Raw genomic sequence first — 19,233 nt, 5'->3', positions numbered from 1 at the left:
TTATGATAAAACCTTTAAATTATTTGGAGCAACTTTAATGCGCAATAATACATCTGCTAATCGTTTCCTGATATCTTTAGTTCTGGTGCAATAAACTGTGGGGTTTATTAAGGGAGGAATTAGAGAAGCGACAATCAATATCGCATTTCTCTCTGTTAAAGTTAGAACAACTCCTATTCGAGTTAATAATGCATGGACCATTTTTGGTGCATAATAACTAAACAAGACAATAAGGTGACTCAAGCAAGTGTTGATCATTTGTCTTTTGCTTGTATTGTTGGACAGTTTGGTCACACTATAGGCCAGGACAGCATATGTGCACATAATAAAGGGGAACTGCCCACAGAACCACCACAGATTAATCATTGCAGGCAAGAAAAAATAGGGTTCAGGATTAACACAAGCAGCTCTGATCATAGAAGGATAATCACAGAACACATACCTGATGACAGGCTGACAGTACGGGACATTGTCTACCACAGATGTCAAAACACCCATTAAAGTGATAGTAATGAGCCAAGTCAGAAAAATAAACAGAAAAGTTCGTGAATTTGTTACAATGCTGTGGTATCTCAGTGGAAGTCTAATTGCAATAAGTCGGTCAATTGCCATTAATGTCAGAGCCATGCACTCTGTGAAATCACCAAGATGATAGAAGAACATCCTTGAGATGCAAGAGTAATATGAAACTGTTTTAATCTCAGCCAGCAGCACTGAGATCATGGTTGTGCTGCAGGTAGAAGAGAACATTATGTCAACAACAGCTAGATTACAGATTAATATGTACATCGGCTTGTGTAAATGTCTGTCAGTCGAGATGATACACAGATTGATGCCGTTTCCAAGCAATATGAGCATGTAGGTTATTAAGATGAGGAATCCGAGGAGCTTTTGGTTCTGCAAGTGATCAAATCCAGTGATTATAAAGCAGTCAACATTTTTCACAGTATAATTTTCAACTGCCATTATCAGTCCACTGCTATACAAACAGACACAAGTACATTAAAGTACACTATATACAGGTAACAAGTCAAAATCAATCACAGCCTTTATGTACTCATATGTACACAGAAAAAAAGCTCCTGTGAAGGAAGATGGAAGAAAGATGCAGATGGTGTCTGTAACAACAAGGTGATGAAAACTCTGAAAACTGAAGTATAGTTTCAAAAGAAATACTAAAAGCATTTCAGTCATTATAAAGAATAAATAATATGTATAACATTTTCTTAACTTATTCTTCTGGTTTTCCTCCTTAAATCTATGGAAATGCTAGAATTTCTAAACAATGAATATTTAAAATAGCATACAAGAGATTCTGAGATGTTCCCTTTCATTTAGTTAAACAGATGCATGACTGATGTTCTGCCTTTTATATTTTATTGCATGACTACTTGTATCTCATGGTTACCTAGCAGCGTGAAACTATAGAGAGTTGGTTCAGAATGCCATAGAACATCTATAAAAAAATCCTGTTCATTTTGCAAATACAAACAGTATGAGAATTACAGCAATTACAACTTGATGTCATTATTAATCATCAGTAGCCTGTTTGTAAAATGTGGTTCTAGTACATATAGAATATTTTTGTACATTTGCGTAGACAGTGAAGCGCTCATTTTTAAGACATCTAAAAACAGTACTTTACTTAACTGTTCTTTACATACATAAAAATTATTTTAGGTCTACATTACTTATTAATAGACACCTTCCAATTATAACTATAGTCACCTTTATTTATATAGCGCTTTAAACAACAACAACAAAACTATAGCCGCTGTTACACTCTCCGACAAATGACAAGAGACAGACCTGAAGTCGTTAAATAAATTGAAGTGTAGTATGGGAGCTTTGTGGAGTTTTGACAATATGCGCATGTAGAAATTTTGAGCTTCGGATGTTTTGAAATTACTTCTGTGACTACACCATTTGTGATGGTCTGATTGAATGTGATGCATAATAAACAAAACCCTGAGCATGAGGTGAGAATTACCAGTATTTTTCTATTTTAACGTTATTCTGTAAAAACTATATATTTAAAAAGGTGCGGGTATGAATAATTGGTGCAGAAATAATTACTGTATTTTGAATAATTACAGTATTATTATAAAATCATTATTTACATTGATTAGTGTCACAGTGTCTGGTCTATGTATCCCTGGGTGTCCACTAGTGGTCTCACTTCCCCATATAGTCACCCCACTGCAGGTACTACATTTCCCACAAGCCTTTGTCTGATTCATCACTGTTAATTGCACACCTGTTAATTGCACTCAGCTGTTCCCACTTTCATCGTTTTCACCTGTCCACATATACCCGGTTTGTTTCTATCAGTTTCATGGAGTCCTTGGTTTATGTCACCCTGCTTTTTCGTGTTCCCTAGTGTTTGTCATGTTTCTTGTTTTGGACTGCCTTTGTGGATATTGACCTCTGATTACTTGGATTATCCTAATAAAACACTGCGATTGGATCTCTCTGTTTGTGTGTACGTTTGTGACAGAAGGACTCCATCATGCCCAGATCCAGCGGTGTGGGATTTCGAATCCTTTCCCCAGCCACCATGGAGGAGTGGAGGGGGAGACTTCTGAACCTATCCACCCTCCATCAAAGGGGGAGTGAGGTGGGTGGTTTGGCTCAGAAGTTTTGGACTATGGCAGTAGGGCTGTGGTATAATGATGAGGCACTGAAGGACCTGTTTAACACCTGCCTGGATGACCCTGTGCCATGGTGGGAGATGAAGGGGCTGGAGATCCTGGACTTTTGGGGGTTCACCAGTTACCTACACCATCATGCTCAATGGGATACACCGACCACACCCGTCTCTCCAGACACGACGGCAGACTCTATGCCTGTGTCTCCAGACAAGTTGGCTACCAGCCCAGCGCCACTGCACAAGGTGGCCGCTAGCCCAGCGCCACTGCCTAAGATGGCCACCAGCCCAGCGCCACGGCACAAGATGGCCGCCAGCCCAGCGCCACTGCACAAGATGGCCGCCAACCCAGGGCCACTGCACAAGATAGCCGCCAACCCAGGGCCACTGCACAAGATGGCCGCCAACCCAGGGCCACTGCACAAGATGGCCGCCAGCCGAACGCCACTGCACAAGATGGCCGCCAGCCTAGTGCCACTGCACAAGATGGCCACCAGAGGTGGGTAGTAACGAGTTACATTTACTTCGTTACATTTACTTGAGTAATTTTTTGGGGTAACTAATACTTTTCGGAGTATATTTAAAGATGGGTACTTTATACTCTTACTTGAGTAAATTTTTGGGGAAAAATCTGTACTTTTACTTCGTTACTGTGGGCGACGCTCCTCTCGTTACTTTATCTTAATGCAATAAATGTTATAAATGCTTCAGTTTATTCCAAACGCGCCGTCTACTTTTCTCTGGGCAATGAGCGATGCCCAGTAGCGAAGGATTCATTCTTTTGAGTCAATTGTGTCCAAAGGCTTGATCAAACCAATTGGCAAACGAGTGAATTGGTTCATGAATCAGTTTGAATGAGTCGTTCAGTTCCCTGCCGCACGCGCTGAGCGTCTGAAGTGGTTCACTCGGAGTTGTAACGTTTAAGAACAGAAAGAGCGTTGAAAACGTGGCTGGAACTGCACTGAATTGAAAGCAAATCTGCAAAGGCTATTACTTGCTAGTGATGGAAATCCTTATTAGATGAACACTGCGTGTGCTGTCTACTGTTTAACAGGTAATAACTTGGGCTACATTCGATTACAGTACACAATACCACTGTGACATTAGTTTGTTGTACGTGTGTGGCTTATAACAAAGGGGAGTCAAGTTGAATGCAGCTTCCAAAAGACAAAAAATAGCCGATTAAGATTTTATTAATTTTAATACAATCACACCGGTGCGAGTACGTTCAGCAAGTCATATCATCAGCTGCTAAATTCAGATCTGTGATTGCTTGCTGGCGCTGAGCCAGAGACAGACGCGTTTTTACAGCACTGCGCATTATAACCAATCACACATGATTCTTTTGAGCTTATTAAAGCATTGGCCAATCAGAGGTGTTCCGATGAGTCATCGCTAAAATGCCGGTGCTTCCTTCACTCGCTCACTGACTGAATACCTCTTTCTGGCGAATTCTCTCGTCAGAAACAACAAAGTGCAGATGTGTGTACGAATCTTTAATTAAGATATTGATTTCACAGTGTTAACAGTTTCAGTGATTTTAATGGGAGTTTCTGAGAGTGATTGAAATCTAGACTGTCAGTGAAAATGATCTTTAATAATGTAAATGTTATTTGCTCTCTTTCTGAACAATGAAAGATTAGTAGCAATATTTATATCACATTAACTTTCAATGTTAAATTCACATTTAATATAAAGTCAGTCGTATTAAAAATATGTTATGGCATGACACCTATATCTGTTACTTAAGTAAACAGACAAGGTTTTATAATACATTACATAAATTGGAGTAAAGGCTGATGAAATATATACATTTATACACGCACACATACATTACATACATTTTATCTATATATCTAAATAAAAATAGGCTCAGTATATATGACCCAAAGTAACTAGTAACCAACTACTTGAGTAGATTTTTTATCCGATACTCTTTTACTCTTACTCAAGTAACTATTCAAGACTAGTACTTTTACTTTTACTTGAGTAAATATTTCTAGAAGTACTTTTACTTTTACTTGAGTACAGTTTTTGGGTACTCTACCCACCTCTGATGGCCACCAGCCCAGGGCCACTGCACAAGATGGCCGCCAGCCCAGCGCCACTGCTCAAGATGGCAGCCACAGTAGACTTGTCAGAGTCGAGTCAGATCCCTGTTGACTCTCCAGAGCTTTGTCATACCACAACAGATCATCCAGAGCCTTGTCACTTCTCAGCTGAAATTCCAGAGCCTCTTCACATCCTGTCTGTTGTACCCAGCAATGCTCTCTCAGCCTGTTTTTATTGCTGTCAAGGAGAGTGTTACGGCTGTCGAACCTCCAGAGGTGGCGGGAACTGCTGCAGAACCTTCGGAGGTCATCTATCCTCTCGTCACGGCTATGGAGGTCACCTATGAACTCACCACCTGCCCTGTCATGACCATTGAGGCCATCTACCATCTCATCATGGCCACTGAGGCCAACCTTAACCTGTTCATGTTCTCTGTTTCAGTCTTACCTGACCAGACTTGCTCTCCTGTGCCATTGGCTCGACTATGGTGGTCTTCTGCTCTGCCCTGGTGGGCTTCTGTCTCGTCAGCACGGCTGCGGTCGTCCTCTGCTCCGCCCTGGTGGGCTTCTGTCTCATCTGCTTGACTGTGGTGGTCCTCTGCTCCGCCCTGGTAGGCTTCTGTCTTGTCTGCTCTACTGTGGTGGTCTTCTGCTCCGCCCTGGTGTGCTTCTGTCTCATCTGCATGGCTGTGGTGGTCCTCTGCTCCACCCTGATGGGCTTCTGTCTCATCTGCTTGGTTGTGGTGGTCCTCTGCACTGCCCTGGTGGGCTTCTGTCTCATCTGCTCGGCTGTGGTGGTCCTCTGCGCCGCCCTGGTGGGCTCCTGTCTTGTCCGCACGGCTGTGGTGGTCCTCTGCGCCGCCCTGGGGGGCTTCTGTCTCGAAACTAAATTATGTAATATACACATTGCCGAAAACGTGTGCCGGATCTGGTGGTTAAGGATCCAAAAGTGAAACCCGCAAGCACAACCACCGCTCTGCCTTAGTGAAAGCGGGGCTGGCACCACGAGAAACGCCAGTGAAGGCTCCCTCCCCAAAGAGAGCCTTCTGAGAGTGAAGCAACAAACTCTCGCATCGCAGCCGTCAACTCCCTCGAGAGCTGATTCTGCATGCTTCACTCTCATGCAGACAAAATACACAAACTGCACGTGTCCCTACCTCCCTTTTTTTGTGGGCAGGGAAAACACACAGCCTGAACGATGCCTACTAAATTACTCAATTACTAAAGCCAGATGAAAGTGCTGACAAACAGGAGAAACAATATGCAACGACACAGTCAGAAGACTTTTAAATCTACAAATTGCCATCATCTACCATGGATTTACTGTTGTAACACTAAATGCACCATGGTATTGTGGCAGGATTGTGGGTATTTATATCCAATTTAACTGTATTATTAATGTAAACATGAATTAAATGCATTAAAGCAGTAACGGAATAAAATTACAGTATTTTTTGTGATTAAGCTATGTGATTAAGCATGTGTGCATTTATACTAAATGTCTTTAGACTCCTGTTTTTCATACAAATACTACAGTAAAAAAGTAAGAGGTCATTTTCAGGTTTCACTGTAATCATAAGCTTGCATAATTGTAAAAACTGATATGTCTGTATAAACAAAATGGTAAACTTTAACTCAATGTGATTTTAAATGTCTTAACAATGAATTTATAATGTCTAAGCATTCATCCATAATCAAACCTATGAACAGTACTGTTTTAGTGGGTTTAATTAACCCATTAGTGGTCTTCTGTTGTTATTTTTGTAGTGTTGTAGTGGTTATAATTGCACTTTCTCATATAACACTGTGTTTTTAACCTTTATAAATATTATAGTGTTATTTTTTTGCCCAATCTCTCTTGAAATTTGCATGCTTGTTAAGAATGAAATTATGCATTATCGCACACAGTTCTGAGAAGTTGTGGGGTTTCTTTTAGGATGTATAGTCCTTTGGGTACACTATGTAAAGAACGTAACCACACTTCCATTTTTGAACTCAGATTATAAAAAGTTATGTATTATCCTACTTGATGTTTTAACTGTCAGGCAGTACATGGTTTTAGAAAAGTGCATGCTAAGGAGTAGGAGTAAAGGAATATTTTTAATAAACAGAAACCACTTTGACCATTACAAAAATAACATTAACTCAGGACAAAGGAATGACAGAAACTGAGGGCTTATAAAGAGCATGCAATTAAAAGGGGCAAACAAGATGATTAATACAACACAGTTGGAAACTAATGAATGACAATTAACTAAATGAGCAGGAACTGAACCAAATAATGACAGACAGAAACTAACACGTGACAGATATTGCCCACCTCCTGGAAGGCTCATTCCGCTCCGTAACAGTAACATTGAGGAGGAGGGACGGGCAGCTTAGATGGCTGGTGTAGAACAGGGCGGATGAGGGAGCTCCGGGTGCCATAGCAGAGCAGGGAGTCCAGGTTGCCATGGTGGAGCAGGAGACTTGGGAGGCCATCGCAAATCAGGAGACTCTGGAATAAATTATTCTTGGGGAGAACTAGAAAATCTGGGGGTCACTCAGGAGGAGTAAGCACTTGAGGGTGTTTACGAGGCGCAGGCACTTGAGAGGAGTGAGCACTGGGGCTGGAGCGACACTGGAGCGAGCTCTGGGGCTGGGGCCTGTGTCCGAAAGCTTCTCCCAAAACAGCTTACACTACTGTCTCAGCTATTAAAAATAGTTCAGTTTTGTATATAATGGCAAAGTGATTATATTTTGTGTAGTTTATTTATTAAGTTAATTTCTAAAAACATTTGGAGCATTTTTTGTTCATTAAATATACGTTTTTGTTTTTTAATGTAATGACCAAGCGGCCAGTTGCAGACAGCAAGCTGATCATAAATGTTTGATCAATTTAGCCTTCTCAAATCATCACGACTTGCCTAAAATAAAATCTATAGACATATAAGACATATAACTTAAACAGTTCAAGCATATAACAACGTTTAAACATTAAACCTAAATAAATGTGCGCTATATCCAATAGTTTTTGTGGAGAGTGGAAGCTATGTGTGCTTTGCAGGACATGGAGGCGCCAGCATGATCACTTGCATGTTTTCCGTGGATACGACATAATTTTTGCTCATACGGTAAAAGTAATTCATCATTCGTTTTGTTCACTCCCAATATCAACAAAACGTTGTGCTTTTATAAAATAAAGAAAACAAACATGATGCGCTTTTATCCGTCTGGTCTTGAATAGGAGCGCTTCACACAAATAAACCAAAACTCAGCAAATACATGCCCCACAGACATGATAAATATATCTATAGAAAGCTTTAAATTAGTATTTAATGAAATAAAACATATCGAAAACAAAAACGATATTATTATTATCATAATCTGTATAGATGCATTTCTTAAATGTGCATCTAATGAGGAGATGGCGAGCACTGCACATGACCAATTGGTTTGTTGTTAGTCGTGGTAATCAAATCAAAACTCATTCAAAATGCAGCTTTTCCCAAAGCATTGGGATGGGTCGGTGTTACATGCAGCATAACGTTCTCCATGGTTATCCCAACAGGTAACTGGTTTGATAGACTTATAAGGGATTCAGGAGTGGAGTGATTGGTAAGTCTCGTTCTTACAGAGCCAGGAAATCGGGAAGGAGCTGGAGACCAGAAGCATGGAGATGATGGAGGACTAGGACGAGAAGAACACGCTGGGGAGATAACAATTGGTAAGTCAGGTTTAGACACTTGGTTAAAGAGAAGAGTAATGATGCTACTAACATTAGTCCTTTACAGATCAGATCAGATGGGCACTGCAGTCACCTGGATCCAGTACGATCTAGTCCAGTTGGTCGATCAGCATCTAGAGATGAACTCGACAGCATGAATGTCAGTGGAGATCAGGACAACTAGATGAGCCCCAGAGACCAATCCCCAGGGAAGACCTTGTCTCCTAGATGGCCACATGGAACCACTTAGCTGCAGCCTGGAATCAAACTGTTTGTTTCATCTGGCCATAGGAGAACTGGCCCCCCGACTGAGCCTGGTTTCTCCCAAGGTTTTTTCTCCATTCTGTTAACGTTGGAGTTTTGGTTCCTTGCCGCTGTCGCCTCTGGATTGCTTAGTTAGGGACACTTAATTACCGGTGATATCGTTGACTTGATTGCACAGATACTATTTAAACTCAACTGAGCAGGATGATGACATCACTGTATTCAATGATGAACTGCCTTTAACTGAAAATCTAGTGACTATTACTAATTACTATTGTCATTTTGCATAATTGACACTCTATTTTCTTATTTAATGGTGTAAAGTTGCTTTGACACAATCTGTATTGTTAAAAGCGCTATTTAAATACAAGTGACTTGAATTGACTTGAATTTTGATGACGGCCAGAAATTTCTGTTACTTGTCGTTTCTGAGTTATCGTATCCACAAGGGACTTTATTGTTTTTATTAGACTCAACCTGTACATTTGCTTTGAGAGATAACATCTAGTGTTAAGCACTGCTTCTAGAACCGCAGTTACATACGTAACTCTCATTCTAAGGTGCAACTGTTTTTCAGGGAAACATGGCTAAAGTAGTTCAAGACCAGAACTAGTTTATCAGTAAAGTAGTTTCACAGCTACATGGCAATTCTCAGTAGTGACTTTTCTCAGTGCTGTCACTGTTCTTGAAGCAGTTTAACTTAAAGTTTCGCTAGTAGTAGAGATGCTTTTACCAAACACTGTTGAGGCACATATTTTTATGGTATCTTCTTCAGATTTGAAATAGAAACTCATGAGACCTGTGACTTTCAACCCATTACTTTTTCTGGATTGCTCCAGGACTGATTTCATGTATTTTTATATGAGATAAAAAAAACGTGTAGTAAAACAATTATTCATGGCACTTCAGTTTCTATAACTTTTTATCTTTTTGAGCATTATCAACTGGATGATGGACATTGAAGCCCAAAGGGTCTTCTTTCCAAAGACACCAAAATCGTCAGGAAGTCAGGAACTATTACAATTTTAAGTTAGGTAGGTATTTTCAGCTGTGAGTTACATTAAGGGGGGGGGGGGGGGTTAACAGGTTATGTTGCCTGCCATTTTCTGCTGTATGAAAATGCTGCACTTGTCTGTGTTGTAGCTGCAATACCACCATAGGTGTGCATTACTTTTCTAACAATTCAAAACATATAGGCATATAGTGTATATCTACCTCTATTTCGCAAAGCTGAAGTAAACTGTTTCCAGTGAATGTGTGAAACCTGATTCAGTAGCCACTATAGGTAAATAACCAGAAAAGTAGCAACGCTCAGTAAACAGTAAAATTAATTGTGCTTAAAAAATGTGTTTTTGATCATGATTATAAAATATGATAACAAAATGTCAGTTTTTGTACCGGTAAAATAAACAGTTACTGATACAGTATTATAGCTGGAACTGAGGGACAGCAGACTTAATTTTGTGTTTATTATGATTATTAATATTATTCATCCTTCACATATACAGTATTATTCAAGCTTTACATACAATGATTAAATACACAATAAATCTAAAAACAGTACTTATTAACACATAGGCTGTTTTTCAATGAATCAAAATCTTTTTGTTCAGCATTTCCAATGTCTGCCAATACTGTCACTTTAAAAATAAGCAGAGGTCCCAATATTTTCCCTATTTTATTTACTTAATTTGAAAACAAACAATTCAACATTAGCATGTCTATGCATTTGCCTTATAGTTTCTAACATGAGCAAAATCATTTAAAAACACATTATCAAAACATCCAACATCACAATCAGAATTAAGATGATACAGCCATTGATATTGACTTAAAATTATTTGGTACTATTTTTTTGCGCAAAAATACATCTGCTAATCGTGTCCTGATCTCTTTAGTTCTGGTGCAATAAACAGCAGGGTTTATTAAGGGAGAAACTAGAGAGGCTACAATCAAAATTGCATTTCGCTCTGTTAAATTTAGCACAACTCCTATTCGAGTTAGAATTCCAGAGACCAGCTTGGGTGCATAAAAACTGAGCAGAACAATAAGGTGACTCAAGCAAGTGTTGATCATTTGCTTTTTGCTTGAGTTGTTGGACAGTTTAGTCACACTGTATGCCAGGACAGCATATGTGCATATAATAAAAGGAAACTGTCCACACAATGGCCACAGACTTATCATGACAGGTATGAAAAAATATGGTTCGGGATTAACACAGGCAGCTCTGATCATGGAAGCATATTCACAAAACACATATCTGATGACAGGCTGACAATATGGAACACTGTCTACAATTGATATCACAAAACCTATAACAGCGAAACCAGCAAGCCAGGTTACAGAAATGAACAGAAATGTTCGTGAATTTGTTACAATGCTGTGGTATCTTAATGGAAGCCTGATTGCAATAAGTCGGTCAATTGCCATTAATGTCAGAGCCATGCACTCTGTGAAATCACCAAGATGATAGACGTATGTCCTTGAGATACACGAATAGTATGTAACAGTTTTAATCTCAGCCAGCAGCACTGAGATCATGGTTGTGCTGCAGGTAGAAGAGAACATTATGTCAACAACAGCTAGATTACAGATTAATATGTACATTGGTTTGTGTAAATGTCTGTTAGTTAAGATGATACACAGATTGATGCCATTCCCAAGCAATGTGAGCATGTAGGTTATTAAGATCAGGAATCCAAGGAGCTTTTGGTTCTGCAAGTGATCAAATCCAGTGATTATAAAGCAGTCAACATTTTTCACAGTATAATTTTCATTTGCCATTTTCAATCAGCCACTTCCTAAAATACAAATATTTTAAAATGCTGTTAGTACAGATGATAACATGAAGTCAATTACAGCCTCAATGTACTCATATATGCATAGAAAAAAAGTTCCTATGAAGGAAAATGGCAGAAAGATGCAGACAGCGTCTGTAACTGCAGGGTGATGAAAAGTCTGAAAGTTGAAATATAGTTTTATCAGAAATACAAAAAGGGTTTCATGCATTCTTAAGAATTAAAAATAATGTTATGTAATATAATTTGTCCTTTTCTTCTTTTCTTCTTTAATTCCAGTCAGAGTACTTTCAAAAAGCACAAACTGTCTGAGACATGCAGATAAGAATATGACTGAATTCCTGCCATTTATATTTTACTAAATGACAGATACGTCATGGTTTCCTAGCAGCCGTGATTGAGTAAACATGACTACAACAACATAGAAAGTCTCTCAAGTATAGTTTGTGATTAAACAAAAACATATATCTTGACAAAAAATATCTGACAATATTACGATGCGTTAACATTATTTAATTAGACTTGAATGGGAGATATAGGTAGTTTGCTACACAAGGATAAAGGGGCTATATCTCTCTTGTCTCATTCTCTGTGTTAAGCAGTTGTCTTTAATGCATTGCATCACCTTTATCTCTGTAAAAAATCTAATTAGGCATGGTAAATAATTGTTAAATGTTAACTGATTTGTAATATTGGACACAATATGATTCTAGTCAATGCGATTGCTAATTACAGAGACTTCAATGTAAACCATAATGTATAAACCAGCGTATTAATATACACAAGGGTCTTCTTAATGTTTTTAATTAATTAATTGAGCTTAATGTTCCCTGCAGTGTTTGAGATCCCATTACACATATGTTTTAATAGAATCAGTAGCGTCTGGTAATGGGGGTCAACAGATGGTATTTTATGTTGATTTGCTTTATTAGTATTATTCATACACAGCAGAAATACACAATGCATCAACAAATATTTTATGTTTCACATTACATAAAACATTTACATGAGCAAGAGCATCAAAAAACACATGCAGCAACAACATCACATTCTAAGAATTCACATCATAAATCTATCATGGTCAGTCTATTGAACCTGTCTATTTAACTATTTTAATAATGAGTTAAAATTTTTGCCTAATGCAGCAAGACCACTGAGCCAGGTCAGAAAAATAAGATAAAATGTTCGTGAATTTGTTTCAATGCTTTTGTACCTCATTGGATGCCTGATCACAATAAGTCTGTCTATTGCTTTTGCCTTCAAAAATGGAAGGTGAAGACAGTGGAAAGAGGAAAAAAATGCAATCTCTAGAGATGTGTTTTTTAAAAGTTTAACTTCTTTTAACTTGAGTTCTGTGCTTTTAGAATACCGTAAATGTGAGATGCTTTATATTTTCATGTGCAAGATGCTGCAGAAGTCGCAAGGGCATTCCGACAGACCAATCAGAATTGGTCTGCCCCAGGTATGTGCTCCCTCACCAGAAATCAAATAAAGTTTTATATCAGCATAGCTGAGATTGCCTACAGCATTTGGCCTTTGGCATTTTGGCTGTGGCCGAATCACAGCTATGCTGACATAGAGCAATATTGCATGGCTACTCATGTGATATTGCTCACATATAGCCCTCCATATTTTCTCCATATTCTCCCTTATTTTGCAGTGTGGAAGTAAGCTATTTTCATTGAATGTGCAAGACTACTAATTCATTAGCCACTATAGGTAAATAATCAGAAGAATAACAACAAGCAGTAAACTGTAAAACTATTTGCACTACAAACCATTGGGTTTATGAAAAAAATACCATTGAGTTATAAAGTAGCATAACAGACTGTTTTTGTATAGGTAATATAACTGGAGGCAAGTGTCACCAGAAGCTTTGAACAGTTTTGAGAGCTGCTTCCACTCTTACCTTAAAAATAATTTCCATCTAGTTCTGCAGAATAGTTTAGCAAGCTAAATTTTTTCAGTTGCTTCCCATATCTGATTGGGACATAGACACAATGCTTTCAGCTGTGTGGTGGTTCGATCATCATTTAAAACATTGCGTCAGTAAAGATATAGAAGCAATTGTTATTCCATGAAATTTCAATATATAAAATAAATTTGGGACAACATCCTGTCTTGGCAGACATTTTTTTAAAATGTTACTTTTCTTTAAACATATATAAAAGTTCTACCTGTGTGTGTGTGTGTGTGTGTGTGTAACCACAACAAAAATTTGGAGAGACTTTCTATATTGAAATCCTACACTGTAAAAAAAAAAAAACATTCAGACCTCTCCAACTCAAATTTTCCTATTGAGTGATCACATCTAAATTTATCAATTGGCCTAACTGAATTTGTGTGAATTAGTGATCATATTAAATGTTTCAATGGATAAACTGAATTAGTGTGAATTTAATTTGATAAATTCAATTAGGCTTATTGAAAAATTTAGATGTAACCAGTCACTAGAAATTGTTGAGTAGGAGAGGTTTTAATTTTTTTACAGTCTAAGTTTACTGAATCACGGTTGCTAGGAAACCATGATCTATCGGTCTTATATTGAAATATAAAAGGCAGGATTTCAGTCATATGTTTATAATGAAAGGAGCATCTCAGACAGTTTATTTTAGGCTATTTTAAAGTACTCTGATTGGAATTTTAAAATATAGGAACTAAAGAACAACAGGACAATAAATTATATTGCATTATATCTTCTTTTTTTATTCTTAAGAATGCATGAAACGCTTTTTGTATTTCTGATAAAACTATATTTCAATTTTCAGACTTTTCATCATCCTGCAGTTACAGACGCTGTCTGCATCTTTCTGCCACTTTCCTTCATAGGAGCTTTTTTTCTGTGCATATATGAGTACATAGAGGATCTAATTGACTTGACTTTTTATCTGTACTAACTGTATTTTAAAATATTTGTATGTTGGGAAGTGGCTGACTGAAAATGGCAAATGAAAATTACTCTTTACATGGCTTTATAATCACTGGATTTGATCACCTGCAGAACCAAAAGCTCCTCGGATTCCTCATCTTAATAACCTACATGCTCATACTACTTGGGAATGGCATCAATCTGTGCATTATCTTGACTGACAGACATTTACACAAGCCGATGTACATATTAATCTGTAATCTAGCTGTCGTTGACATAATGTTCTCCTCTAGCTGCAGCACAACCATGATCTCAGTACTGGTCACTGAGATTAAAACTATTTCATACTACTCTTGTATCTCAAGTATGTACTTCTATCATCTTGGTGATATCACAATATGCATGGCTCTGACACTAATGGCAATAGATCGACTTATTGCAATCAGGCTTCCATTAAGATACCACAACATTGTAACTAATTCACGAACATGTTTTCTTATTTTTCTGACTTGGCTCATTGGTTTTACTATTGTAGGTTTTTTGGCATCAGTGGTAGAGAGTGTTCCATACTGTCGCCAGCCTGTCATCAAATATGTATTCTGTGATCATCCTTCCCTGATCAGAGCAGCTTGTGTTGATCCTGAACCATATTTTTTCATACCTGTCATGATAAGTCTTTGGATGTTGTGTGGACAGTTTCCTTTTATTATGTGCACATATGCTGTCCTGGCATACAGTGTGACTAAACTGTCCAACAACTCAAGCAAAAAGCAAATGATCAGCACTTGCTCCAGTCACCTCGTTGTCTTGTTTAGTTATTACGCACCAAAGCTGGTCTCTATTTTACTAACTCGTATAGGAGTTGTGCTAAATTTAACAGAGCGAAATGCAGTTTTGATTGTAGCCTCTCTGATCCCTCCATTAATAAATCCCACTGTTTATTGCACAAGAACTAAAGAGATCAGGAAACGATTAGCAGATGTATTTTTGCACAAGAAAATAGTACCACATCATTTAAAGGTAATTTCAATAGCTTTATTGTCTTAATTCTGATCGTGATGGTGTTGCTTGTTTTGATAATGTTTGTGATGCTCCTGCTCATATTAGAAACTACAGGCCAAAGCATAGACATGCTGATGTTGAATTATCTGTTTTCAAAATAAGCAAAAGAAAATAAGGAAAATATTTGGAGCTGAGCTTATTTTTATATTGACAGAATTGTTAGAAATTTGAAATGTTAAACAAAAAGACTTTTTTAAATGCATTGACAAATAGCCTAACTGTGAAACAAAACTGTTTGTAGATGTATTGTGTATTTAATATTTGTATGTTTACCTTGAATAATACTGTGTACTGTATGTGAAGCATGAATAATATTAATCATAATAAATAGAAAATTAAGTCCATTGTCCCTCAGGCCCAACAATAATATCAGTAATTTTATAAAACATTTGTGCACTGGGATCTAAAGCACATCTCTGCTCAGCTAATAATGGATCAGTAAGGGGACCCATGTGTAAGGTTTACTGTATACAGTATGTTACATATTACAGAAATTCTTTTGTTTATGTGTTACGTTTTGTGATATATAAACGGTTTCAACAATTAAATTTTTTTTAAAATATTTAAATTTAGCTTAAAAACATATAATAGGTTATTTAATGGCAGGTTTCATTGTGACAACTTACCCCATATAGTGTGACAACATGCTGATTATATTAGTTTATGAGTAAAAATAATGATTTAAATATAGTCCATGTTGTTGTAAAATTAAACTGTTTTAGTATCCCCATTATAATTCATCAACTGTAGATGGATTTGGGTACCTTTTAGATTAAGGAAATTATTTCAGAGTTGTGAAATTTTAATTGACCTCTGCAGGACAGTGACAAAGACCAGGAATTGTTTTCTGTTCTTTTTTGTTAAGTTCCATGTGACCACTGTCACCTCTGTGCCTGTTTTCTTGTGGTTACATTGCTAGTCACACTCCACTTGTTTTGTTTCCCTGTTGCTTCACACTAATGAGCTTCGGGACACCAGACTGAAATCTCTCAGGCTCCATATGAACCTCTCCACAGGTTTACCTAAACAAACACAGTGCTTTTAGCAGGGTAATTAACATGTAACTCATTATCCTTTGGAACAAATGCCTCATAATTAGATGATGCAACCCTCGTTGGTTACTTCACATCGTCAACACAAACATTTGAGGTCAGAAAACCTAAAATAACAGACATAACATATTATGAATTAACAAGCTGGTAGCATAATAATACAATGTCATCATCAGCTGATGACTGTCATAGGTAATAAATGTATTGTAAGAAAAAGTGATGAAGATGTTGTAGATCTTGATGAAGATGTTTATTGCAGCATAGCAGTACATGTAATACCTTGGGTTCAACAGAGTCCTAAACTCGAACATTTTATACTTTATTACATTCATCTTCCTGCTCAACATGTAAATTAAGTTTTGTTTTAAATGTAAATTGCAGATAACAATGAAAGTGATAGTCTTCCGTTCCCACAGGTGGGAAAAACCAAATGTTAAGGTGATAAGATTAAACAGAATCCATTTCATGTGCCCTTTTAATGAGCAGATGGTTCTTGATGGCCTGCTGCTGCTCCCACGCTATAAGTGACAAATTATCACTCCGAAGTTACTATTTACATATAATTATTAAGATCAGAAAGAACTATCTCTAATTAAGCACTTTGTAGGGAAAGGGGCATAGTTTAATACACAATTTAGAGTGGAAACTGGGTCGAGGCAGACTATAATTTCTTACAGTATGCAATGTGGCACTTTACACATACACTAGCCACGGAACACGGAGTTGTTGGACAGTTTAGTCACACTGTATGCCAGGACAGCATAGGTACACAGAATAAAAGGAAATTGTCCACACAGCATCCAAAGAATTATCATTAATTTCCATACTTTTTGAGGGTGAAGGCCATCCTTCACTGTGTCTAGTTTGTAGATAGGAAAGAACTTCTCTATGTTTCCAAAATGAAGTATCTTTTTAGATACTTAGATTGCCTTTTTTCTAAAATATTTAGAAGACACAGTGGGCCATCATAAAGCAGCAGCACAACAGTTTCTCCTCTCTATGGATAATTTTGCATTTCATAAGTTTGCATTTCAGTGAGTGAAATAAGTATTTGATCCCCTACCAACCAGCAAGAGTTCTGGCTTCCACAGATTGGTTATGTGCCAATGTGGAACACAGATTAGTCCTGCCACTTTAAGAAGTTTCTCCTAATGTCAGCTCGTTAGGTGTATAAGACACCTGTCCACACAATCTGTATTTCTGTATGTGTATTTCTCAATTTTATGCCTTGATGTAATGGCTCACTTGACCAATTAGTAGTTGTTTCCTAATTTAATGCTTTGATTTTGAGGTTCTGATTTGTTTATTTTTTTGTTCATATGGGACTTTTATTTTGAAGTCATATTATGTTTATACTATTTTTATTAAGGTTTTTACACTCTAAAATACTCCTTTTGAGTGAGTGAGTGCACTGATCATGAATCCAGACAGGAATATTTCAAACCCATCTTATTTCAGTGGTTTTTCTGGTATTCCTCACATGAGATGCTATTATATTTGTTCACATTATTATCGTGCTTGGAAACTCTTTTCTTATGATTGTGATTATTATCAGCAGAAATCTTCTCACACCTAAATGTATTACTGTCTTTAATTTATCACTGACAGACATTTGTAAGAGTACTGCTGTGATCCCCCAGCAACTGGAAGCATACATGTTTGGAAATCAGTTCATTCTGTATGGATTGTGCACATCCCAAAAGTTCAATTGTGTTATTTTTGCAGTTCAATCAGTGACTTACTATTTTGTCTTTTGACAGATTAGTAGCTATCTGTTTATCACTGAGGTATCATATGATTGTGACCCACAGATCAATGCTCGTTATGATTGGTGCTTCATGGATAATATAGGACTGTCGATAGCAACAGCTGTTCAAACAGTAATTTTCTTGACAAGACTGTCTTTCTGCAGAAATGTTGTAATTCTTAATAGTTTCTACTGTGATCATGGGCCTATGTCATGTTCTTCTTGTAGCAATTATTTTTCGAGCTTTGTGATATCCGTTTTATACCCCGTGATCATCCTTGGGTTACCAGGGGTTTTTATTGTTTTTACCCATACACTTACAGATATAGCTGTGGCATTGTTCAGAATCCAACCCAACAAGACCGTCAATGAGCCACAAAAAAATATAGTGCTCATATAATGTTAGTGAAAATATTTTATTTGCCTATTATCTTTACATATGCTTTTTGGACCTTTATTAACACTAATGCAAGTATTATTAATCTTTCTCTCACTTCTGCTCTTTCTCCAATACTTAACCCAATAATCTACACATTCATCATGACAGACGAGTTTATGGTGTCTGTAAAAAGACTCTTTAACAAAAATTAATATTCCCATCTTCAAAGTAAACCTCTTTCCTCCCACTGTATTCACTTTATTCTTCATGATGTTTACAGTAATTAATGTTTCAAAATTCTCAATTTTTTTTAATGCATTTCAACAATCTAATATCACAGTTTGTTGTTCGTTTATTTAATACTTTGAAGTTTAGTTTTTCTTCTTACACTTTTGTTCATACAGACCTTTATTTTGAAATAATGTTAAGCTTATACTATAGGTGACTGGCTGCTTTACAGCAACCTGAAATACTACAAAATCACTTAATATATTTACATTAACAATGTATATGACAAATAACTTTAACTCACATATATAGTATTTATTATGCCAGGTGACTAGAGTTTGCACCCACTCAAGAACTTATCCCAATTCTGTTTCCCTCTCTACTGTCCTATTAGTTCCCTGTTTACCCTTAACTGCTCTATAAGGCACAA

At 37.2% G+C, this 19,233-nt stretch overlaps 3 protein-coding genes and 1 pseudogene across 3 annotated transcripts; 2 read left to right on the top strand and 2 right to left on the bottom strand.

Moving 5' to 3' along the window:
- LOC132127347 (olfactory receptor 10G4-like) lies at positions 1 to 966 on the bottom strand. The gene has a single exon (XM_059539170.1). It carries the CDS (start codon positions 964 to 966, stop codon positions 1 to 3), a length of 966 nt encoding a protein of 321 aa, XP_059395153.1.
- Positions 967 to 10,471: 9,505 nt separating this feature from the next.
- LOC132127713 (olfactory receptor 6N1-like) lies at positions 10,472 to 11,488 on the bottom strand. Its single transcript, XM_059539758.1, has one exon. It carries the CDS (start codon positions 11,450 to 11,452, stop codon positions 10,472 to 10,474), a length of 981 nt encoding a protein of 326 aa, XP_059395741.1. The 5' UTR covers positions 11,453 to 11,488.
- A 2,919-nt stretch (positions 11,489 to 14,407) lies between these two features.
- Positions 14,408 to 15,382, top strand: LOC132127721 (olfactory receptor 10G4-like). Its single transcript, XM_059539774.1, has one exon. It carries the CDS (start codon positions 14,408 to 14,410, stop codon positions 15,380 to 15,382), a length of 975 nt encoding a protein of 324 aa, XP_059395757.1.
- Positions 15,383 to 17,866: 2,484 nt separating this feature from the next.
- On the top strand, positions 17,867 to 18,787 carry LOC132127011 (olfactory receptor 13C2-like; annotated as a pseudogene).
- The last annotated feature ends 446 nt before the right edge of the window (positions 18,788 to 19,233 follow it).

Source organism: Carassius carassius, chromosome 45 (genome assembly GCF_963082965.1).
Source record: "Carassius carassius chromosome 45, fCarCar2.1, whole genome shotgun sequence".
Taxonomy (NCBI): domain Eukaryota; kingdom Metazoa; phylum Chordata; class Actinopteri; order Cypriniformes; family Cyprinidae; genus Carassius; species Carassius carassius.
Note: the sequence above shows the minus strand (reverse complement) of the source record. Positions and strands in the feature narration are given on the sequence as shown.